This window comes from Dysidea avara, chromosome 6, assembly GCF_963678975.1.
Source record: "Dysidea avara chromosome 6, odDysAvar1.4, whole genome shotgun sequence".
Lineage (NCBI taxonomy): Eukaryota > Metazoa > Porifera > Demospongiae > Dictyoceratida > Dysideidae > Dysidea > Dysidea avara.
Genome location: NC_089277.1, coordinates 39,481,392 through 39,500,378, shown reverse-complemented (window position 1 = coordinate 39,500,378; position 18,987 = coordinate 39,481,392). Strand labels below are relative to the sequence as shown.

The window sequence follows — 18,987 nt, the reverse complement described above, 5'->3', positions numbered from 1 at the left end:
ACTTCCAAATATTTCATGCACACAGGGGAGACTGGGTGCATACCACCCCTAGGAAAATTATGTTACTGACATTTAAAGTTATTATGTTATGAACTGATTGATATATACTTCTTGCAGATCCCTAGTGGGATACTGACTAATAAAGCAACTTTAATGACACACGAGAAATCAATGTCATTTAAGTACTGCTGGTTGAATTCAAAGGAAATTCTGGATGGAACACTGTGTGGCTCCGCACGTACTCACTTGTCTAGACTGCAGGCTGTCTGTGGATCAAGTCACCACCTGGTTTGGAACTTTTTCTGAAGAGTTTAGTACCATGTTTTTGACTCTCTGCTACACAGGCGTCAGTAGCCTTCTTGTGCATACATTTGCTTTTGATAGACAAAGCGAGTTAAGAGGTGAAGTTAGAAACATACAATGGACATGGATGCAATTGTGGGGATCTGAGAGCATGTGTCCAGGAGTCTTAAACATGCTGAGATACGATTTTAGACTACAGTAACAGTTACTGTGTTGGTACAGGTAGACTAAGTTATAGTTATATTATAGAATAATCCAAGTTGTTGACTAGAGGAGAAGCCGAGGATGGGTGTTAATAACTGAGATATTCTATGACTGTTGTGATATAACTGGCTTATATCAAAGTAAAATACTGTAGGAACTTTGATGGGGTAAGTAGAATTCAAGGAAAATGGGAATGGACCCATTATAAATGATATTACCAGTAACATCTCATCATCAATAAGCCTGTTTGTGGATAATTGTGTTGTTTATTGTACCATCAATAAGGAAAAAGATGCAACTCTGCTGTAGAAAGACACTGATGAAATCTCTAGATGGGTGCAGAAGTGGCAGATGAATTTTAATGTCAGTAAGTGTGTCCTACTGAGATTTACAAGGTGTCATTCACCACTAGACTAATGACCTATACCTTAAACAACCAGACCATACAATCCAAAAACACATACAAATATCTAGGGATACTTCTTGACAATACACTTTCATGGGCACCTCACATTAGTAGCATTACCAACAAAGCCACCAGAATGCTGAATTTTATAAAAAGAAATAGTTAACAGCAAGGTAAATGAGATGCTTATACTACACTTGTATGGCCAATTCTTGAGTCTGGGATCCTTACCAGCAGAACCTAATCTATTAAATTGAAATGATGCTTAGGAGAGTGGCAAGATGAGACTATAGTTCTCATTTTCAAAACAGTGTTACAGCAATGTTAAATAGCCTTGACTGGACCACACTGAAATAGGTGTAGTAAAGTAAATCAATTATCCCTTCTTCACAGAATTGACCATGACCAGGAACCAGCTTTACAAATACCTAATTATTTTTTGCCACAATCCATCAACACCAGACAATACCACCCACTTAGATTTATAACAGCTAATACCACCAATTACCAAAAGATCTATTTTTACAGAACTGTCAAAGAATGGAACAAACTACCCCCCTATATATGTTATGACAAACACATCGTTATTAATGCACACACTTTAACCACTTACATGTAATTACTTCCCTAATCTCTTTTTCATTTTTTGCTTTTACTTTTTTTTTTCATTGGATGTAATCAGATTGTGTGCTGCCTTTCCATTTATCATTATCATAATCAAGGCTGTCAATATACAGGTTGGATTAGGTAGGATTTTACAGCGAAATGATGATGATAAATGTCTTATTGAATATTAAGACAACAAACATGGGCCTAGACTCAGGGTTACTGTACACTGATAGCTAGAGTGATCAGTGCAGGAGCCCTGGAAAGGACTTACATTGATGACCTGTGAATTGATGGGCTATAGCTGTCATGGATTAGGTATATATATATATACTAGCTAAGCTAAGTCATAAACATTGAAAGTTAACTACTCCCTTGAAACCATAAAATTTAAAACATCATAGGCTGCTACAAAGGATTCTAATTAATGGACATGCAGTGCCTACATAATATAATGGGAAGTTGTACCTGCAACCTCAACATTATGGGCATGTGGTAGCTGAAGCATGTGTTGGTGCATGGCTCCAATGAGGAGACTAAGCAGTCATGAGGACTCCTCTTGTAGACACTTCAGCTTGACAAGTATAGCTATACCAGTGCTCCCATTATATGACTTCTTATCTGGAAGCAGTAGGTGCAGTTTTCAAAGCCTATAATAGGCACTGTCAGTTAATTATAGGAAGGTACTTTATGAATCCCAGTATTTTTTTAGAGCGATACCGTATCAACCTTACATTACAGCATCTCCAACAAATAAAATAAGCCTTAATTACCTTGCTCAAACTGTGGCCAGAGAAGCAAACTCTGCCCAATCCTATGTCGATGGAATTGTTTCCATTACCGATGCAGCATTGCCACGTTCTGAACAAAAAAAAACAAAAACAGTTTAATAGTTTAAAATGTTTATGGTTCAAAGGAGTAGCTACATTGATGACTTAGCTAGTCTATATACCTAATCTACGACAGTCATAGTCCATCAATTCACAGGCTAGGCCATCAATGTGAGTCCCTGGTGGGATAGTTACAAAACATTCCTGACCGCTCTATTAGAGTATTTTATTGCCAGTGACTGCTCTATTAGAGTGTTTCGAAAGAGCAGTCAAAAATCGTTTTAGCGAAAGGATTCAAATAATGCTGCAAACACATATTTCGCTGTAAAATCCTCTATCAGGCATTTCCGTCGGTCGTTCCCATTCCTGTCCCGTTCCCATTTTCCTCGAATTCTACTTACCCCTTTGATGTATATGGCTTCATATTCAGACGCTGCATTTTGATTGCCAACATTGCACATTTGGTGTTTAAGACAACATCCAGATAGAAAAGGTACTGTTATATTAAGATAGTTGACTGCTCTATTAGAGTATTTTGATTTGAAAAATCAATTTTAATATTTTAACTGCTTGAGCATACTTGACCAGTTTCCAGAAACCTCTAAAGAGAACCAAAAATGAAATTTGTCTCACTTGTTGCACATGTACCAGATTTTAATAGGCAATAATCTGTGTGGGGAGGTGGGAGCTACATTTTTTTTATTTTCTGCTATAAAATCAGATATCAACAAATTCTATAATTTTTGCTAATGGTTGTCTTAAGTTTTTGACAAGATACCTAAGAGGATGTCAACATTAAGTAATATCAAAGACTAGATATGAAGAAAATAATACACTATTGAAAATAATAATACAGGAAAATGCAATTAGCACCTAATTAAAATGAGTTTCCTTAGCAACCAGCATGTCAAAAGGTGTGATCCTTCATGATAGAACTCCATGGTGACTAGGCCTGCATGAAAATTAATATGCCAGCATAATTATTAAAAAGCATAATAGGCTGGAGTGCTATGCCAGCATAATGCTAGCATATTAGGTGGATATTTCAAACTATGGAGCTTAATATTAGATCAATACTCCCTAATAGAGCAGTCAATGGAAACTGCAATAGTACTCTCAAAAGATAAATACTCTCTAATAGAACAGTCACCTTTTAAGTGAAATACTCTAATAGAGCATTCACTGATTTAAAAATTCCAAGATAGTTGTAAGAAATGTTGCTAACCTAGGAGCATAATGCAAACATGATGGGAACACTGAAGAACATAATAGGTGAAAATTTTGGGAAATTCCTGAAAGCATTTTGGGCAAAATTTTGACTCAGGCCTAATGGTGACATGCCTTATTGGATGATGGCATCACAAAAAGTACAGTAGTGCACTATAGCATTTTAGAACACTAGTACAGTGGATTTATGTGGTTAGTTGCATTTACCAATATTTCTGATAGGGGTTATTTCAGTACCCACAGTAGCTACCACACAACTCCTGAATAAAGATTTTAATAGAATATAGTAGGTTAATGTTACAATGGCTATGAGTTACTATTTTGGTACTTGTTCATGTAGAACACACTCATCATGTCCCTCAACCTTTGCTATACTATTGAGATTACAAGCTAGTGTTCCTAATTTAATTTCTGCATCACAATACATTTGATAATTATATCACTACAGCTTACACTGCTTGAAGTTTCTTAGTTTACTACAGTGGTATATCCCCAGTATATGGAACAGTTAATTGTTTGTTATTTTAGTAGTTTTTCAGTAAACCTGCATTCACTATGCTTTACTGAGAGTTTAAAACTTAGTAAAATAATTATGTTCCATATACTTAAGTTTACTGACACTTTACTCTCAGTATAATTACAGTAAGGCATCTTAACAAATTAGTAAACTAAGAACCTTCAAGCAGTGTTAGCAGCAGTAGTATTATCTATCAACTATCAATATGTAGGCAAAGCCATATCTATTGGCCTAGTCAGTTAGTGAGCATACTATCTGCATGTACTACTGTGTATAGTTGTATACTGGTAAGTCTGATTATAGCTAGACTGGACACCTAATCTACATAACCCAGCTTAGTTAACCCTTAAACGCGCACGCGAATTTACGAAATATTGCACTGAAATCGCAAGGGCCATTTAAGTGGCCCTCCATATTTGGCACAGAGGTGCGCGCGCTAGGATTACGTGATCATGAAACGGTTTAGTGCAACGGAAAGCCACGTTTCTGGGCTTTAATTCGAGCTCAAGAACTTTGTGCTGTGATTAAAGATAAGCGAGATATGGATGAAAATACTGTTGTTGATCAACTTTTCTATAGCAACGCCGACGATGACTGGAACAACTCGGACAAAGAGGACTCTTTTGTCCATGGAGAAGACTCTTTTGTCCTTGATAGGCTTACCAGGGAACAAGACGGTAAAATGGCGGACAGATGAATCGGTCCTATCACTTCGCCTCGCACTTCGCCTGCCATTATAGATGATTATGGCGATGTGGAAGAAAATGATCGTGAGGAAGAGTTCAGCAAGGACGAAGAAGACATCGAGGAAGAAACAAACAATGATTATGAAGGTATAATGCTTTTCACATGTTTTATAACTTGAGTCCTGCTTCTTCTAAAAGCTGATGTGAGATATTCTGAAGGTCATGATGAGTCAAGCCATCCTGGACCATCTGGGCTACATAGTGGAGTGAGTGATGGTGGGATGGGTAGCCTGGAAACTGAATACCCCTGTAGTGGTTCTCCTGTGGCTTACCATGGCTCTCCTGTTAGTTCTTCCCTGCGCTCTCGTTCTTCTCCACATGCCCCATTTTCACCTAGTGATAGAGGCAGGGACTACTCACCATTTCCATCTGATCCTTTGTCTGGTAGAAATAGAGGGAGAGGTAGAGGAAGGGGAACTGTGTCTCCAATGGATCTTGTGCCTAGTCGAGGTAGGAGGAAAGGTACTGGTAGGGGTAGAGGTACCGGTAGGGGTAGGGATTTGGCTATCGATAATGCTTATACTCTAGAGTGCTGTTTCACACCTGTCAATGATCGTAGACCATCAAAAGCTTTAGGGAGCAACTGGCTACTAAACTTTTATGTCGACATGGCTCACGCCAGCATGGAGGACGTCAATCACAGGCTCTTCCACCTCAATGGCCTGCGAGGCTTGAGGAACGCCATTTCATAGAGAACCTTGGGACTGACGGTGACTGTGCAGTGTGTTCTGACCGGAAGACACATAGAAAACGTACTAAGTATGGCTGCGTAAATTGTGGAATGGTTCATTTGTGCCTTGAAAATTGTTTTAAGATATACCACACCAAGGAAAACTATAAATAAATAAGGGGTGTATGCTATTTACTGTGTCTTAGACTTTTTACAGGTTCAGCTGATGTATATAGTTTAGATGTGTTGACAGTATTATCTGTTTAGTTATGTACACAGCTGTTTGTAATTCAGGTTTTTCTACTATTGTGGTTTTTTTCTCTGAAATCACTTGGATCGGTGGTTTCTAAATGAGGCAAACCCTTTACTGAGTAAAGATCCCAGCTCTTTAGTGTATATAGTTCATGTACATTTTATGTTTGAAAAGTTTTTCAAATTCTAATGCTAATAATAATACTTTGTTTGATGAACAGTGCATGATAAAATGGATTGCTGTTGGTATTTGATTGACCGGTCACCAGAATACGTCTTGGCAGCATGTTGAAACGCCACAGTGATTGTGTTGGAGTTCTTTGTTACATGCCTACAGGGTAAAAATAATTATGAGAATACGACAATTTTTTTTCAATTCACAACTACCTGAGAGTTGTAGCTATGTCACTGGAATTTCACCACCTTGTATCAAGGGTACCACCCTTTCTAAACACCAAGTGTTGAGGCGAATGGACAGAGGAGCTGCCTACCATGATGATTATTTCCAAACGATGCGCGTATTGCTGTGGATAAATGGAGAAGTATGATTGATAAAAACATAATAATAATATTGGATAAACCCCAGGTTATCCACCGTCTGTGTACCAAGTTACAAGCTGATACATCAAGGATTTTCACAGTTACAGTCGTGTAAAGACGTGCGGTTACTTCGCACAATTGTGTGAATACCACAAGTTTTTTTCTAAAATTCATAAATACCTGAGAGTTGCAGCTATGTCAATGGAATTTCACCACCTTGTATCAAGGGTACAACTCTTTCTCGACACCAAGTATTGAGGCGAATCGCCAACGGAGCCACCTACCATGACGGTTATTTCCAAGTAATGCGCATATTACTTCGGATAAATAGAAAAGCATTAATGATAAACAATTGATAGTCACGATGGGTAAACCCCAGGGTATCCACCATCTGTGTACCAAGTTTCAAGTTGATACGTCGAGGATTTTCAGAGATACAGCCTTGTAAAGACGCGCGATTATTTTCGCGAAAGTAAGCATAAACTTTCGTGCGTTTTCGGTGTAATAAATAATAGGGCCATTATAATGGCCTTTGCGCGTTTAAGGGTTAAGGTCCCAATGATTCCCAAAGTATCCCTTAGTACATATTGGATAATCAGGACACCTTGATAATCAGGACACCTCAATCATCAGGACACCTTGATAATCAGGACACCTCAATCATCAGGACACCTTGATAATCAGGATACCTTGATAATCAGGACACCTTGATAATCAGGACACCTTGATAATCAGGACACCTTGATAATCAGGACACCTTGATAATCAGGACACCTTGATAATCAGGACACCTTGATAATCAGGACACCTTGATAATCAGGACACCTTGATAATCAGGACAATATTGGTTGGTCCAAGGGGTGGTTTAATATAATCTTACTAATCATAACTCTATATCTGTGAGTCATGATCAATGTTTAGTGATTGCTCTGTTAGACTAATTTGTTTTACCTGACTGCTTATATATGAGAATGCTTTGATCGCATGTTATCATTAACAGTAGGAGACACCATTGGTCATATATCATTCTTTACCATGATTTTTCTGTTCAGCTAATTATATTTGGAAAAAACTTGAAACAAGTTAGCAATAGAGATGTTTAGAACAAAAATCACTTAAACGAGAGGCCTGTATGGCTTTTGAACAACCTGAAAATGCTCATGTGAGTATATACAATCTTCATACGAATACCTTATTAGCTTTGAGACTGCTACTTGCATCTTATACCCAACCCCAATACAAAGAAAAAATATAAGTTCGATTAGGTATCATAAAAGTAGGGAAACAAGGAAGGTCGCCTACACCTGCAGATATACTAGTGGACATTTAATCCCTAATTCAGTCTATACCCATGACTGGATTAGGGATTACATGTCCACTATAGTATACATATCTGCAATGCAATGTAAGGGACCTCCACAACTTTTTATGTCTATATAAATGATCTAATCAAACTTAAAATTCATTTTCCTTTTACTTGTTTACTTTTGTTGAAACAAAGTTATGACTGTGACCAGTGCATATAGGATCAAAGGAAGAATACCGCTAGACATAAACAGACATGGATCAATTAGCACTTAGGTCAAGGGTTTGAAGCAGTTTTCAAGCACAAATGCTGCAATTTAGTAAATGCTTCAAGTACAAAGTGAAGCACTATATAAGTGCTTGATATAATTACTTAAATTCACTTCATTAACAAATAATTTATATCATCATGTGTAATGGTGCATCATGTGTAATTCTACATCTATTGTTTTAAGTATTCATTGTAGTGATTATTGTTTTAACCCTTGTCAATCCAAACATTGACTTGATGCAGTGTTAACGTCTGGCCTTGAAAATTCAATCCAAACAATCTGGTAAGTCAAAGTGATTAAATACAGAAGGTAGCTTCTTCTCTGCCATTCTGTCTTCAGTACAACGGTCAACGGAAAATGGTTGCACTGTAAATAAGGTTAACAGACAAGCAAGCCTCAGGTGTAGTTGATAGTGAATCCCAGTTAATAGAACTGGAACCCACAGTTGTTAATACTCAACGTCATTGCATGTACAAATGGTGATCACGTGATCTCTACTCATGGCAGAAGGGGCACTATTTGGAATTACTCACACTGAAATAAGACTGAAGCTGCAGCAAACATGCTGAGAACAGTCACCCACCCTTGACTACTCACTGGTATCCACCTCAATGCAATCATGCATGCTAGCACACTTTGTATAAATACATTATTTCACATTTTGGGCACCCAGGGCATGGCGCACGCGCAGTCAGGCTGCTTGATATATCTAAGTACTGGCTATAGCAATAGAAATACAACAGCTAAATTCTTCACTAGGGCAATTGCAGGTGCATCTAGCAATGTCCTGGGCTGCCCAGTTTCCCCAAACTATGCATGCTCTAATGCATGCCTTAGAACGGTAGTGCATGCAGGCCGGCTGACATAGGATGTTAACCTTAATATAACACAAGAAGTCATAGCAACAAAATAATAAAATGCCATGTCTGCTAGGCTGTGTGTGATAGCTATTTTTGGCTGTTAAATGAGAAGTTCATTGGATCAAAGACTTTTGATAAGAGCTGGCAGCTTTTGTGCTTTAAAATGTGCTTATAAGCACTTTTAAATATAAGTAATTAAGTAACAGCATAAGCACAAAATTAATGCTGCACAGTAACAAACACTTGTAAGTACTTCAAAACAAGTGCTTAAGGCTTGACCCATGTCTAGACATTATGTTTTGTCTAAACAGGCACCCTAGCTATCAATTATGTGAAATGGACATAACGCTTAGTTTTCAATTATGTTCAGCCTACTAGCTACACAGCGTTACAAATGAAGACCAGCACGAAAAGTGTCGCTGCCAGTTATTATGGAAATATTGATGATTTTCATTACAAATTTAGGGAAGCTACCATGAATTAACACCTTGGAGATAAATGGGACACAAAGGAGGACAAGAGAAAGTTCATTATGCATGCATTGTACGCCAGTATTACAGTATGCCAAAGGTATGCATGGCTAGGGTTGGGCGGTATTGGAGTTTCGCTTCACGATATATCGTGCAGAAATATATCACGATATTACTATTTATCGCGGTTATTAAAGATGACTGCTATATTAGAGTAGCTGACTGCTTTATTAGGGTATCTCGATCTTAGCTGACTGTTCTATTAGAGTATCTCGATCTTTGTAAAAAAAATTGACTAGCTAGTACTAGGTCCTTGTTTGCAGTAGTATCACGTGATTATTTGAGGTGCATTATAACAACCTTAAGGGCTTAATAAGCTGTCACAAACACTAAAAATCGTAATAATATCGATATCGTGACATTATCGTTTCACCGAAATCTACGCGATACAGATATCGTTTCATTGCAATACCGCGGTATTACTGTAATACCGAGAAACCGCCCAGCCCTATGCATGGCCTGTCAGGTTGAATTACGTCTATAGTCATTTTTGGCTTGATAACGTTATATATCTGACTCACCAGTAGGTGCCAAGAAGGTATTGTGAGGCTGGTTTCTGGTCAACATATTTTTGTGAGAAGGAGCAAATACAAACCTCCATGATCCCTAATATATGTCTACTGTACTGTAAATGTTAAAAAAACGAAAGTTGCTACAAGGAACATGATTGCCATTCTTAAAATGGGTACAATTATACATGCTCTTTTCCAATCAAATGGTAAGGAGCACTGTTGTAATGATGGCTGGAAAAGTAAGAGTGAGTGAGCACTTTCAAAGGTGTTATGCCACAATGACCCTTTCTTTCAATTAATTCTTTGGCTCTTTGTATGAGACCATGGTATAATAATCTCTTTGTAACAAGACCTTTCTTGTCACTATAAGTAGCACTCAGTCTCCTCAGTAACTTGTACTGTGAAGTACTGTTTAGCACTAGAACTACATGTGCATAATGTTTGATGTGAGCAAGAACATGCCGGAACAAGGTGATCTTTAGGGATGAGCCTATTTTGCTTTTTTTCCCACCTATTTTTCTTTCCAGCAATTCTTTTATTTTCACCTATTTTGCTCAATATTTTGCTCGGGTTTTTTCTATTTTGCTGAGCATCAATAAAAATTAATTGCAGTATCTCAAGCTTGCAAGCATGTGCGACTGCTCTATTAGAATATTTTGTACATAGCGACTGCTCTATTAGAATATTTTGTACATAGCGACTGCTCTATTAGAGTATCTCGATCTTTTGTCACCATTTCCTAGGAGCTCATGTTATCCTAATACCATGCGTGACTGTTCTATTAGAGTATCTCGATTTTTTTCATACAAAATGTGCTAAGCTGCAATTCCTTGGTGCCCATTTTTCCAATTTTCCACCTATTTTTCCAGCATTTTGCTCTTTGCTTTTACCAATGTATTTTTCCAAAAAATTTGCCGGCAAAATCGGCGCATCCCTAGCGATCTTGAACAGCACAGCACAACACAATCGTCCATTAATTATTACGTAGGACATCTCTGAAGAGTATAATCCAACATGGTCAACTGCTATGTACATCATTTAAACTCTCTTATGCATTAGGAGCTAAGGCCAATGAAACTTGATTAGCAGTTTCGCGTCATCGCCCGCATGCTTTTGATACACCCGCATGGAATTTCATTATTGGAATTTCAGATTGAAATACTCTAATAGAGCAGTCACTTTTACTCGAATGGAGCAATCAGCTATACTATAATGGAAAAATCATTTGTTATATGGATTAGTAACGTACTTTAGCTATTTAATGCAAGAGTAATCAATGTAGATCTCACTTTTTTAGGCAGAAATCTTCATGTTTGGGATGTGTGTTGTGCTTTTGGAAAATAATGAATAATGAATAATAACCGCCCGCCCTCATCAAAATTTCAAAAATCTGAGCGAGAAACTGGTAATCAAGTTTCATTGGCCTAATGGATCACATGATGTCTCATTGTAATTTTGTGAAGACTTATCTACTACCTGACTGGAGTAAGTCAACTAAGAAGAAGACTTCAGTTAAGAAAGGAGTTGACCCCATCTTCAATGAAACTATTAAGATAGTAACAATCATTACATGTTTACTAGTAGCTAGATATAGTTCAGTCATTTTATGGTTTAACCTTTAACTAATTGCAACACAAATGGTTTCAACAGTTTCTAGCACAGAAAAATGTGCTCTATAACATATCAAAAGTCTCGGAAAATCCCATAAGGGGAAAGTGACCTTTTGCATGACCTTTTGCCATTTTTAGCAAAAAATTAGGATTTGTGCTTCTATTTCAGCTGTACATTATCCAAACTATTTATATTTGGTATCAAATGATTGCTCTCACTATAAGGAACAAGATGACACTTGTTTGGTATCCATAGCTTAATCTGTTCTAAAGTTAGCATCATTTTACTGGACAAAACTAATATTATTTAGTCCCGCCCACGCACTTAATTAAATTTTAGTTTAAGCTATTTATTGCTTGTCTAATGTGGCAAGGGACTATTTTCATAACAGAGGGTCATAATGAAGACTAGAAAGTGCATGTGTTACCATGGAAACCGAGAAATAACAGCTTTATATACAATTCGGTTGTTTTCATTCTCCATTGTCATGAAGATGGATTTAATTCTTTACAACTCGAAACCTGACATTGTACAAGTTAAGTTAGGTACATACACAATGACACACGTTAACCATGGCCGTGGTAAGGGATAATCTATTCCCTGTTATGTTCCACAGCCTCGGTTTCATAGTGGCTTTTTTGGCTCTGATTTGAAAAATGTGTTGTGTGATTCCAAGCAGGCATGATAACACAATACAAGAAGATCGGTGTCATCACCAACTAGCACAGTGTCTGCTACTCTGGCTAATTCTACTGCTTTTTTGTAATGTACAATCATCACATCAGCATCTCCTGAAGCATGGTATACTTTACAATTTCTTTCCAAGAAGCAGCTAAGCATATTAATGAACTGCTACTTGTTGGTGCTGTTCAATAAAAAGTACCCTTCTTCATGTTCAGCTTCGTATCATTGGTGAATGACACAGCCACTCTGGAGTACCCTTTGGCCCTCCTCAGATGTACCATATCTTTTGTTGATGAACTCTCACATGTCATTCACCAAAGATACGAAGCTGAACATGAAGAAGGGTACTTTTTTGAACAGCACCAACAAGTAGCAGTTCATTAATATGCTTAGCTGCTTCTTGGAAAGAAATTGTAAAGTGTACCATGCTTCAGGAGATGCTGATGTGATGATTGTCAAAAAGCAGTAGAATTAGCCAGAGTAGCAGACACTGTGCTAGTTGGTGATGACACCGATCTTCTTGTATTGTTGTGCTATCATGCCTGCTTGGAATCACACAACATATTTTTCAAACCAGAGCCACTATGAAACCTAGGGTGTGGAACATAACTGCTGTCAAAGAGAAACTTGGCTTTGAAATATGCTACAACATTCTCTTCCTGCATGCAATACCTGGGTGTGACACAACACCACAGCTATATGGCATTGGGAAAGGTAAAGTCCAGTAAATACTTTCAAATGCAAGCCAAAGTGTTCAGTGCAGTAGCATCTACACCAAATGACATCGTGGCTGCAGGAGAGCAAGCACTAGTGGATTTATACAGTGGAAGTCCAAAGGAAGGATTAAACTCTCTCCAATACAAGCATTTTTGTGACTAGATAGCTAAAAACACTACAGTTGTTCTTCCACAAACTTTGCCACCTACTTCAGCTGCTGCTAAATATCACAGTTTCCATGTATAATTTCCAAACACAAGAGTGGAAAGGTGATGCCAGTGAAATGCAGCCAACTGCATGGGGGTAGAAAGACTATGATGGAAAACTGATGCCTGTGCTAACTGATCTATTACCTGCTCCAGATGAGCTGTTGAAAATGATTAGATGTAACTGTCACACTGACTGCAGCAGCATGAGATGCACTTGCAAGAAATACAAGGTGAAATGCTCTTCTGTTTGTGGCAACTGCAAGGGAACAGGCTGCACCAACTCAGACACCTCAATCCATGAAGAAGATGATACAGATACCAACACTGAATGAAAGCGAAACTTACCATTTATATACACAAGGGAATAGATTTTCCCCTACCATGGCCATGGTTAACGTGTGTCATTGTGTATGTACCTAACTTAACTTGTACAATGTCAGGTTTCGAGTTGTAAAGAATTAAATCCATCTTCATGACAATGGAGAATGAAAACAACCGAATTGTATATAAAGCTATGTTATTTCTCGGTTTCCATGGTAACACATGCACTTTCTAGTCTTCATTATGACCCTCTGTTATGAAAATAGTCCCTTGCCACATTAGACAAGCAATAAATAGCTTAAACCAAAATTTAATTAAGTGCGTGGGCGGGACTAAATAATATTAGTTTTGTCCAGTAAAATGATGATAACTTTAGAACAGATTAAGCTATGGATACCAAACAAGTGTCATCTTGTTCCTTATAGTGAGAGCAATCATTTGATACCAAATATAAATAGTTTGGATAATGTACAGCTGAAATAGAAGCACAAATCCTAATTTGTTGCTAAAAATGGCAAAAAGGTCATGCAAAAGGTCACTTTCCCCTTATGGGATTTTCCGGGACTTTTGATATGTTATAGAGCACATTTTTCTGTGCTAGAAATTGTTGAAACCATTTGTGTTGCAATTAGTTAAAGGTTGACCCCTTTTTTTTCATAAAATGACTGGACTAATATTATGTGACTAGAGTGGAAATCTTTCCATTAAAATTCTTTTGATGTATGAGACCAGGTGGTGACTTCATCACTAGACTATAGCTACAGTACCTGTATTATAACATAGTCCAGACAAGTATACCTAAGGACAGCTCCTGATATTTGAGTGGATACTATAATGATAGCTATGGTGAACTGTGAAGAAGCCATTACTAATCTACTGCACATGTTTGTTGTTGTCACCAGACAAACACAAAATTATTACACAGTCCCAATCACACATGCAGGTATGTTAGTATGGCTGCCACAGGCATGCTTACATTAATATAAATGATAGTTTGAGACGCATGAAGGTGCATGCTTACTTTAACATAAGTGACAGTCTGAGACACATGCATACTGTTTATTACAACTCAATATACTCCTCTGTAACATTTACTAGCAATGTGATATATACTTGCAGGAAGAAAGTATTGTATATCTCACTATTCATACACTAAGGATGTATATCATGTAGTACACCAAATATAGGCATGTAGGTGTTGTTTTAGGTGAATGCAATGGATTATGATATTTACATAATCAAGATTACAACATTTTGTAAATGGTTAATAGTATTTTACATGGTAGGAGGCCTGGAGAATCAAGTTATCAGACTGTGTTATAATTTCCATATAAACGTAGCAATGGTACAGCTAGATGTAAAAAGTGGATATGGTCAGACATGCACAAAGACATTTTCAAAATACAAATTTACATTATTATATTCATACATAATGTAAGTTGTTCTGTGCAGTAGTCTTTGCTTCCAGACCTAGTCTTTGAGTAGCACTTATCCATTTATAGGCACATGTGCAGAGCACTCTACAGGGTACCATAGTCTAAGACCATATACGTACTGCGCTCTAGAAATCTAATGCGTACTCACAGATATTCATCTTACATACCCAAACTTAGCCTCACAGGTCAGATTTTTAGTAGATATATATGTTAAATAAAGTCAAAAGTCAATATTAAAATTAAAGTTAAAAGTGAATAGCCTTGTAAATGTATTTCTGATGTATCAGATCAGCTAATCATATTGGCTTTAAAACATTCTCATACATATATGTCAGATATGGAATATCGGCTAAAATCCTAAATCGGAGCAACACTAATATCGTATCCAATCTCACTCTATGCACCTACATTATACCTATATAAAATGATCCCATTATCTAAGTCGGTTAAGAACCTCAATCTGGGTTCCTAACCTATACCTTGAGTTACATGTTACATACTAACACCTACGTATGTACTAGATACATTGTTTTACCTACCTTGCATTTCATTGCTGTAAGTAAAGATTCCAAACTGTGAATAATTATAGCATTTTTCACCACTATACTTCCCAGGTCTGAATATGTACTGGACTCCAGGTCAATGCAAAACTGTTATTAGAATTTAAATGCCAAAGCATCTTAAGGGACCATACTTGTCAGTGTAGAATCACGAGTGTTGGAATACGCAAGTAATTTAACCTTTACCAATAATTACAACAATGCATATACTTAATCATGTGTTTCACTTTTAAAGATTGTGTCCATTACAACATCTGAATTTGTTTTATTCTCAAATTTTGTCAGTGATCAGACATGGTGTATTTGTGTAGTTTAACAGATTTTTGGTGAGCTACGTATATGATGGACATTGGTCACACACATGTACAAGAAATGTTACTGAACACTCCATGTCATATGTATTCCAGAACCCTCACAAACCTTCCTTCAGCCATCCCAACACAATACGACTTTCCTTTAGCTAAGAAGCAAGTACTACATTATCCATACTTGTTGTGAATGTGACAGAAAGTGTTTCCAATATCAATATCAACACTAGACACCGTATTTGGCTGTGCAATCATATCAAAAACTACAATAATGGTCCCAACAGGTTTGGCTCCATATGTACATTTTCACCTTGACAACCTCTTTAATTTATTGTAGCAAATAATCATGAAGTAGTATCATTGTCTAGTGTAAAAGCTATGGCAACTTTCTGAATCATTATTATCATTCATAATGGAAAGAAGTGAGTGAAGTACTTCATCAGGTTATAAATACAGTATTTAACATCTACAGTTCTCTACAGACCATGACATCAATGTGTTGCAGATTGTTTGTAAGTTTTACTTCCTCATTGTAATTGATACTGTAGGTACTTCAGGAAGGTAGTTATCACTACTGCATGATAGTTCAAGTTGTTAATAATGTCCAAGTGATTAGTTAACCCACATGAAACACACACCAGGCCATGTTTACTACTAAGGATAATGGTTGTACCAAAAGCCTTAATAAATAAACTAACGTCTATTTGGTTCCACATGGGGTACTTTGAGATAATAAGTTACTCTTTAGAGTTCCCATGGATACATACATATGAAATTGCAGGTTCGAGGCTGCCAAGGTCCATGGATGTTTTTCTCAACATACTTTATATACTATGCTTAAACAGGTTGTAGGTCCAGGTGTTCTACAGACCTTCAGTACTTAAAAGCCTTGACAAAAAAATTTAAAGTTGTCTACAACATTAAGACTTTGTATATGTAATTATTTTGGATCTTTGACATGCACTGTAGGGGTGTATATACCCCACTAATCCATACACTGTCACTCTATCACTAATCCATACACTGTCACTCTATCACTAATCCACATGCTATCACTGTGTCACCAACTCATACCTGTTGCTGTACATGTTAAGTTAGTTCCAATAATACATATATGCAAGTAGTGTTGATATACGAGAAAATGTAATTAAACAGCTACTGATCATATAATCATACCACACTGATCTGACTTCTAGAGAGAAGTCAACACACACACACACGCACACACACACACCCTTATCACCTTATTGGCGTGTCAGATGACAATAGCAGGATCCTGGATTAAACTAGACTTTTTTAATAATAATAATAATATAATAATAATAAACTTTACAGTGTACATATACCTACATACATACAAGTTGCAGATGTTGGTATGATACAATTGGGACATATGGCAGCACACTGATGGTCCACTGACATCCTGTGTCAGTGGCCGGAAGCTAAATTGTAGCAGTGATTAGCTACAACACAAACTCAGCTTGAGCAGTATTGCTGGTGGCAGGTGAAATCACCTTTGTGATGGAAAAGTCTGCTACACCCAGTTAGTTTGCTTTGGTGGAGTAGGTTGACCAGCACAGTACTTGCAATGGCGAGTTAAATCTCCTGAATGACTAAAAGTCCTCCCACAGCCACAGACAAAGAGACACACACGCATATGCATGCACACTACACACACGCACACTACACACAAACACACACCACAGACACACACACACACAAGCACATGCATGCACACACATATGCCATTATACATGTGTAAATTTTCTAATCATAATCATCAAGAAGGTTGATCTTTGTTTTTGCCTTTTCAAAGCTGCGTCTAAGATCACAAATTTTCCACACAGTTTGCTGCTGTATACATGCAGTTACTAAGCAATGAGTAAATTGCAAGTGCAATTGACTGTTATACAAAATGTGTACATCTGCAATATGGGAGCTGACACAAAGGACACACCACAGTGATTACACAAACTATACGTGTATGCATTATAACAAACTGATTAGCATCATGTGATGTGTGCACAATACACATTGCTTTAATGCATGTGAACCCACTGCATGCAATGGACTCATATTATATCACAAATGACAAGCTTAAATATTCACACCATTTGTTATGCCACACATTTTACCATTAACAAAGTCCCAGATGGACAATACAGTGATCTCAGAGTTATGAATGCCTAGCTGAACTGTAATATGTGACCCGGTCTGCGAAAAGGGCTCTTATAGCCTTTCCAATTATCCATGTTTGGCTAATCATAACTCCTAATCTACTAAAGCTATCACCATGTAATTACACCGACAGCTACTGCCAGGCTAGGGTTGTTGAGTGACCAAATTGTAGACTTGTACCATATTCACCAGTCAAGTTATGGGTTACCATATATATGTAATTGGAAAGGCTATAAGAGCCCTTTTCGCAGACCGGGTCACATATGTTAAATGATTCATTGCTAATAATAAAGTGTGTACTCTTACTGGAGTAACTAGACTAAGCATACAGTTCCTATTGATGGAATGTGTACAATGATGTTAATATCTCACAGTTATGAATTCCTAGCTGAGCTATAACATGCATGTGTGCCTTTGTTAAATGATTCATAGCTAATAATACACATTCCTACAGTTCCTATTGATGGAATGTATATACAAACTTAAAATTATTGTACATGCTCTGTTGAGCTAGTATGATAGTGTTACTGTAGGAGTTGGTGTTGTTTGGTATGCATCATATAGCACAGACTGAGATGATTTCTGTGAATTCATCATTCAATCCTGGTTCTAGTTCAGTAGAGTATTTGGTGGTATATCTATACACAACTGATTACACAGTTCAGGGTATTTTTGATAAGAGACATTGTATTGGTCCAATGTAAGCACAAAATGTCCACCATACACTTTCACGGTTTCTGCTCCATCTTGCTGTTTTAGTTTTGTGGTTAGTACACTTCCACTCGTAGTGTAGGATGAGTCAGTTTGTTTATACTTTAAACCTGATCAATTGTACACAAGGACAGACAACTGAACAAACTAGGCAGAGTCACAGTTATACATTCAAAGATTACTTATAGTAACAGAATATTATTGCAATAAGTATGTGCCTGTGAATACTAAAAATGTAAAGCTCTCATATCATTTAAAGACCAGAGTATACAAAGGTACCGAAAATTATCCTGACCACATGGCAAACGTCTGTAATTGTTTGAGTGTAAATGAGATGGTTGCAGGGTCAAGGCTGCAGGAAAAAGGCAAGGCTGAAGGCTGCTGTACAGGGGCGTAGCTAGCCAGAAGGTGATGGAGGGGCAGGCATACCCCCACAAAACACCCAAAATCATTCATGATTGCAAAAAAGGCT

The 18,987-nt window shown here is 37.3% G+C and overlaps 1 protein-coding gene and 2 long non-coding RNA genes across 4 annotated transcripts; 2 read left to right on the top strand and 1 right to left on the bottom strand.

Annotated features, from left to right (window-relative positions):
- The first annotated feature begins 4,551 nt into the window (after positions 1-4,551).
- On the top strand, positions 4,552-5,963 carry LOC136259001 (uncharacterized). Its single transcript, XM_066052406.1, has 3 exons — positions 4,552-4,770; positions 4,834-4,926; positions 4,978-5,963. Exons 1-3 carry the CDS (start codon positions 4,635-4,637, stop codon positions 5,529-5,531), a joined length of 783 nt encoding a protein of 260 aa, XP_065908478.1. The 5' UTR covers positions 4,552-4,634; the 3' UTR covers positions 5,532-5,963.
- Positions 4,984-6,848, bottom strand: LOC136259006 (uncharacterized). The gene is made up of 3 exons (XR_010703147.1): positions 6,482-6,848; positions 6,149-6,285; positions 4,984-6,092 (listed from the first exon to the last, which is right to left on the bottom strand). It is a non-coding gene; the product is annotated as an uncharacterized lncRNA (long non-coding RNA).
- Positions 6,255-16,250, top strand: LOC136259004 (uncharacterized). Of its 2 annotated transcripts, XR_010703145.1 has the most exons (4): positions 6,279-6,773; positions 15,373-15,910; positions 15,964-16,048; positions 16,099-16,250. It is a non-coding gene; the product is annotated as an uncharacterized lncRNA (long non-coding RNA). The 2 variants fall into 2 exon arrangements; XR_010703146.1 differs by lacking the exons at positions 15,964-16,048; positions 16,099-16,250 and having other exon boundaries at positions 6,255-6,773; positions 15,373-15,594.
- Positions 16,251-18,987: the final 2,737 nt, after the last annotated feature.

What these genes read in the sequence shown, in the direction of transcription:
- LOC136259001 (XM_066052406.1), top strand. Translation starts at nt 4,635, where the DNA reads ATGGATGAAAATACTGTTGTTGATCAACTTTTCTATAGCAACGCCGAC. An exon ending in GCTTACCAGGGAACAAGACG is followed by an intron (nt 4,771 to 4,833) that starts GTAAAATGGCGG and finishes CTGCCATTATAG; the next exon opens with ATGATTATGGCGATGTGGAA. An exon ending in AACAAACAATGATTATGAAG is followed by an intron (nt 4,927 to 4,977) that starts GTATAATGCTTT and finishes TTCTTCTAAAAG; the next exon opens with CTGATGTGAGATATTCTGAA.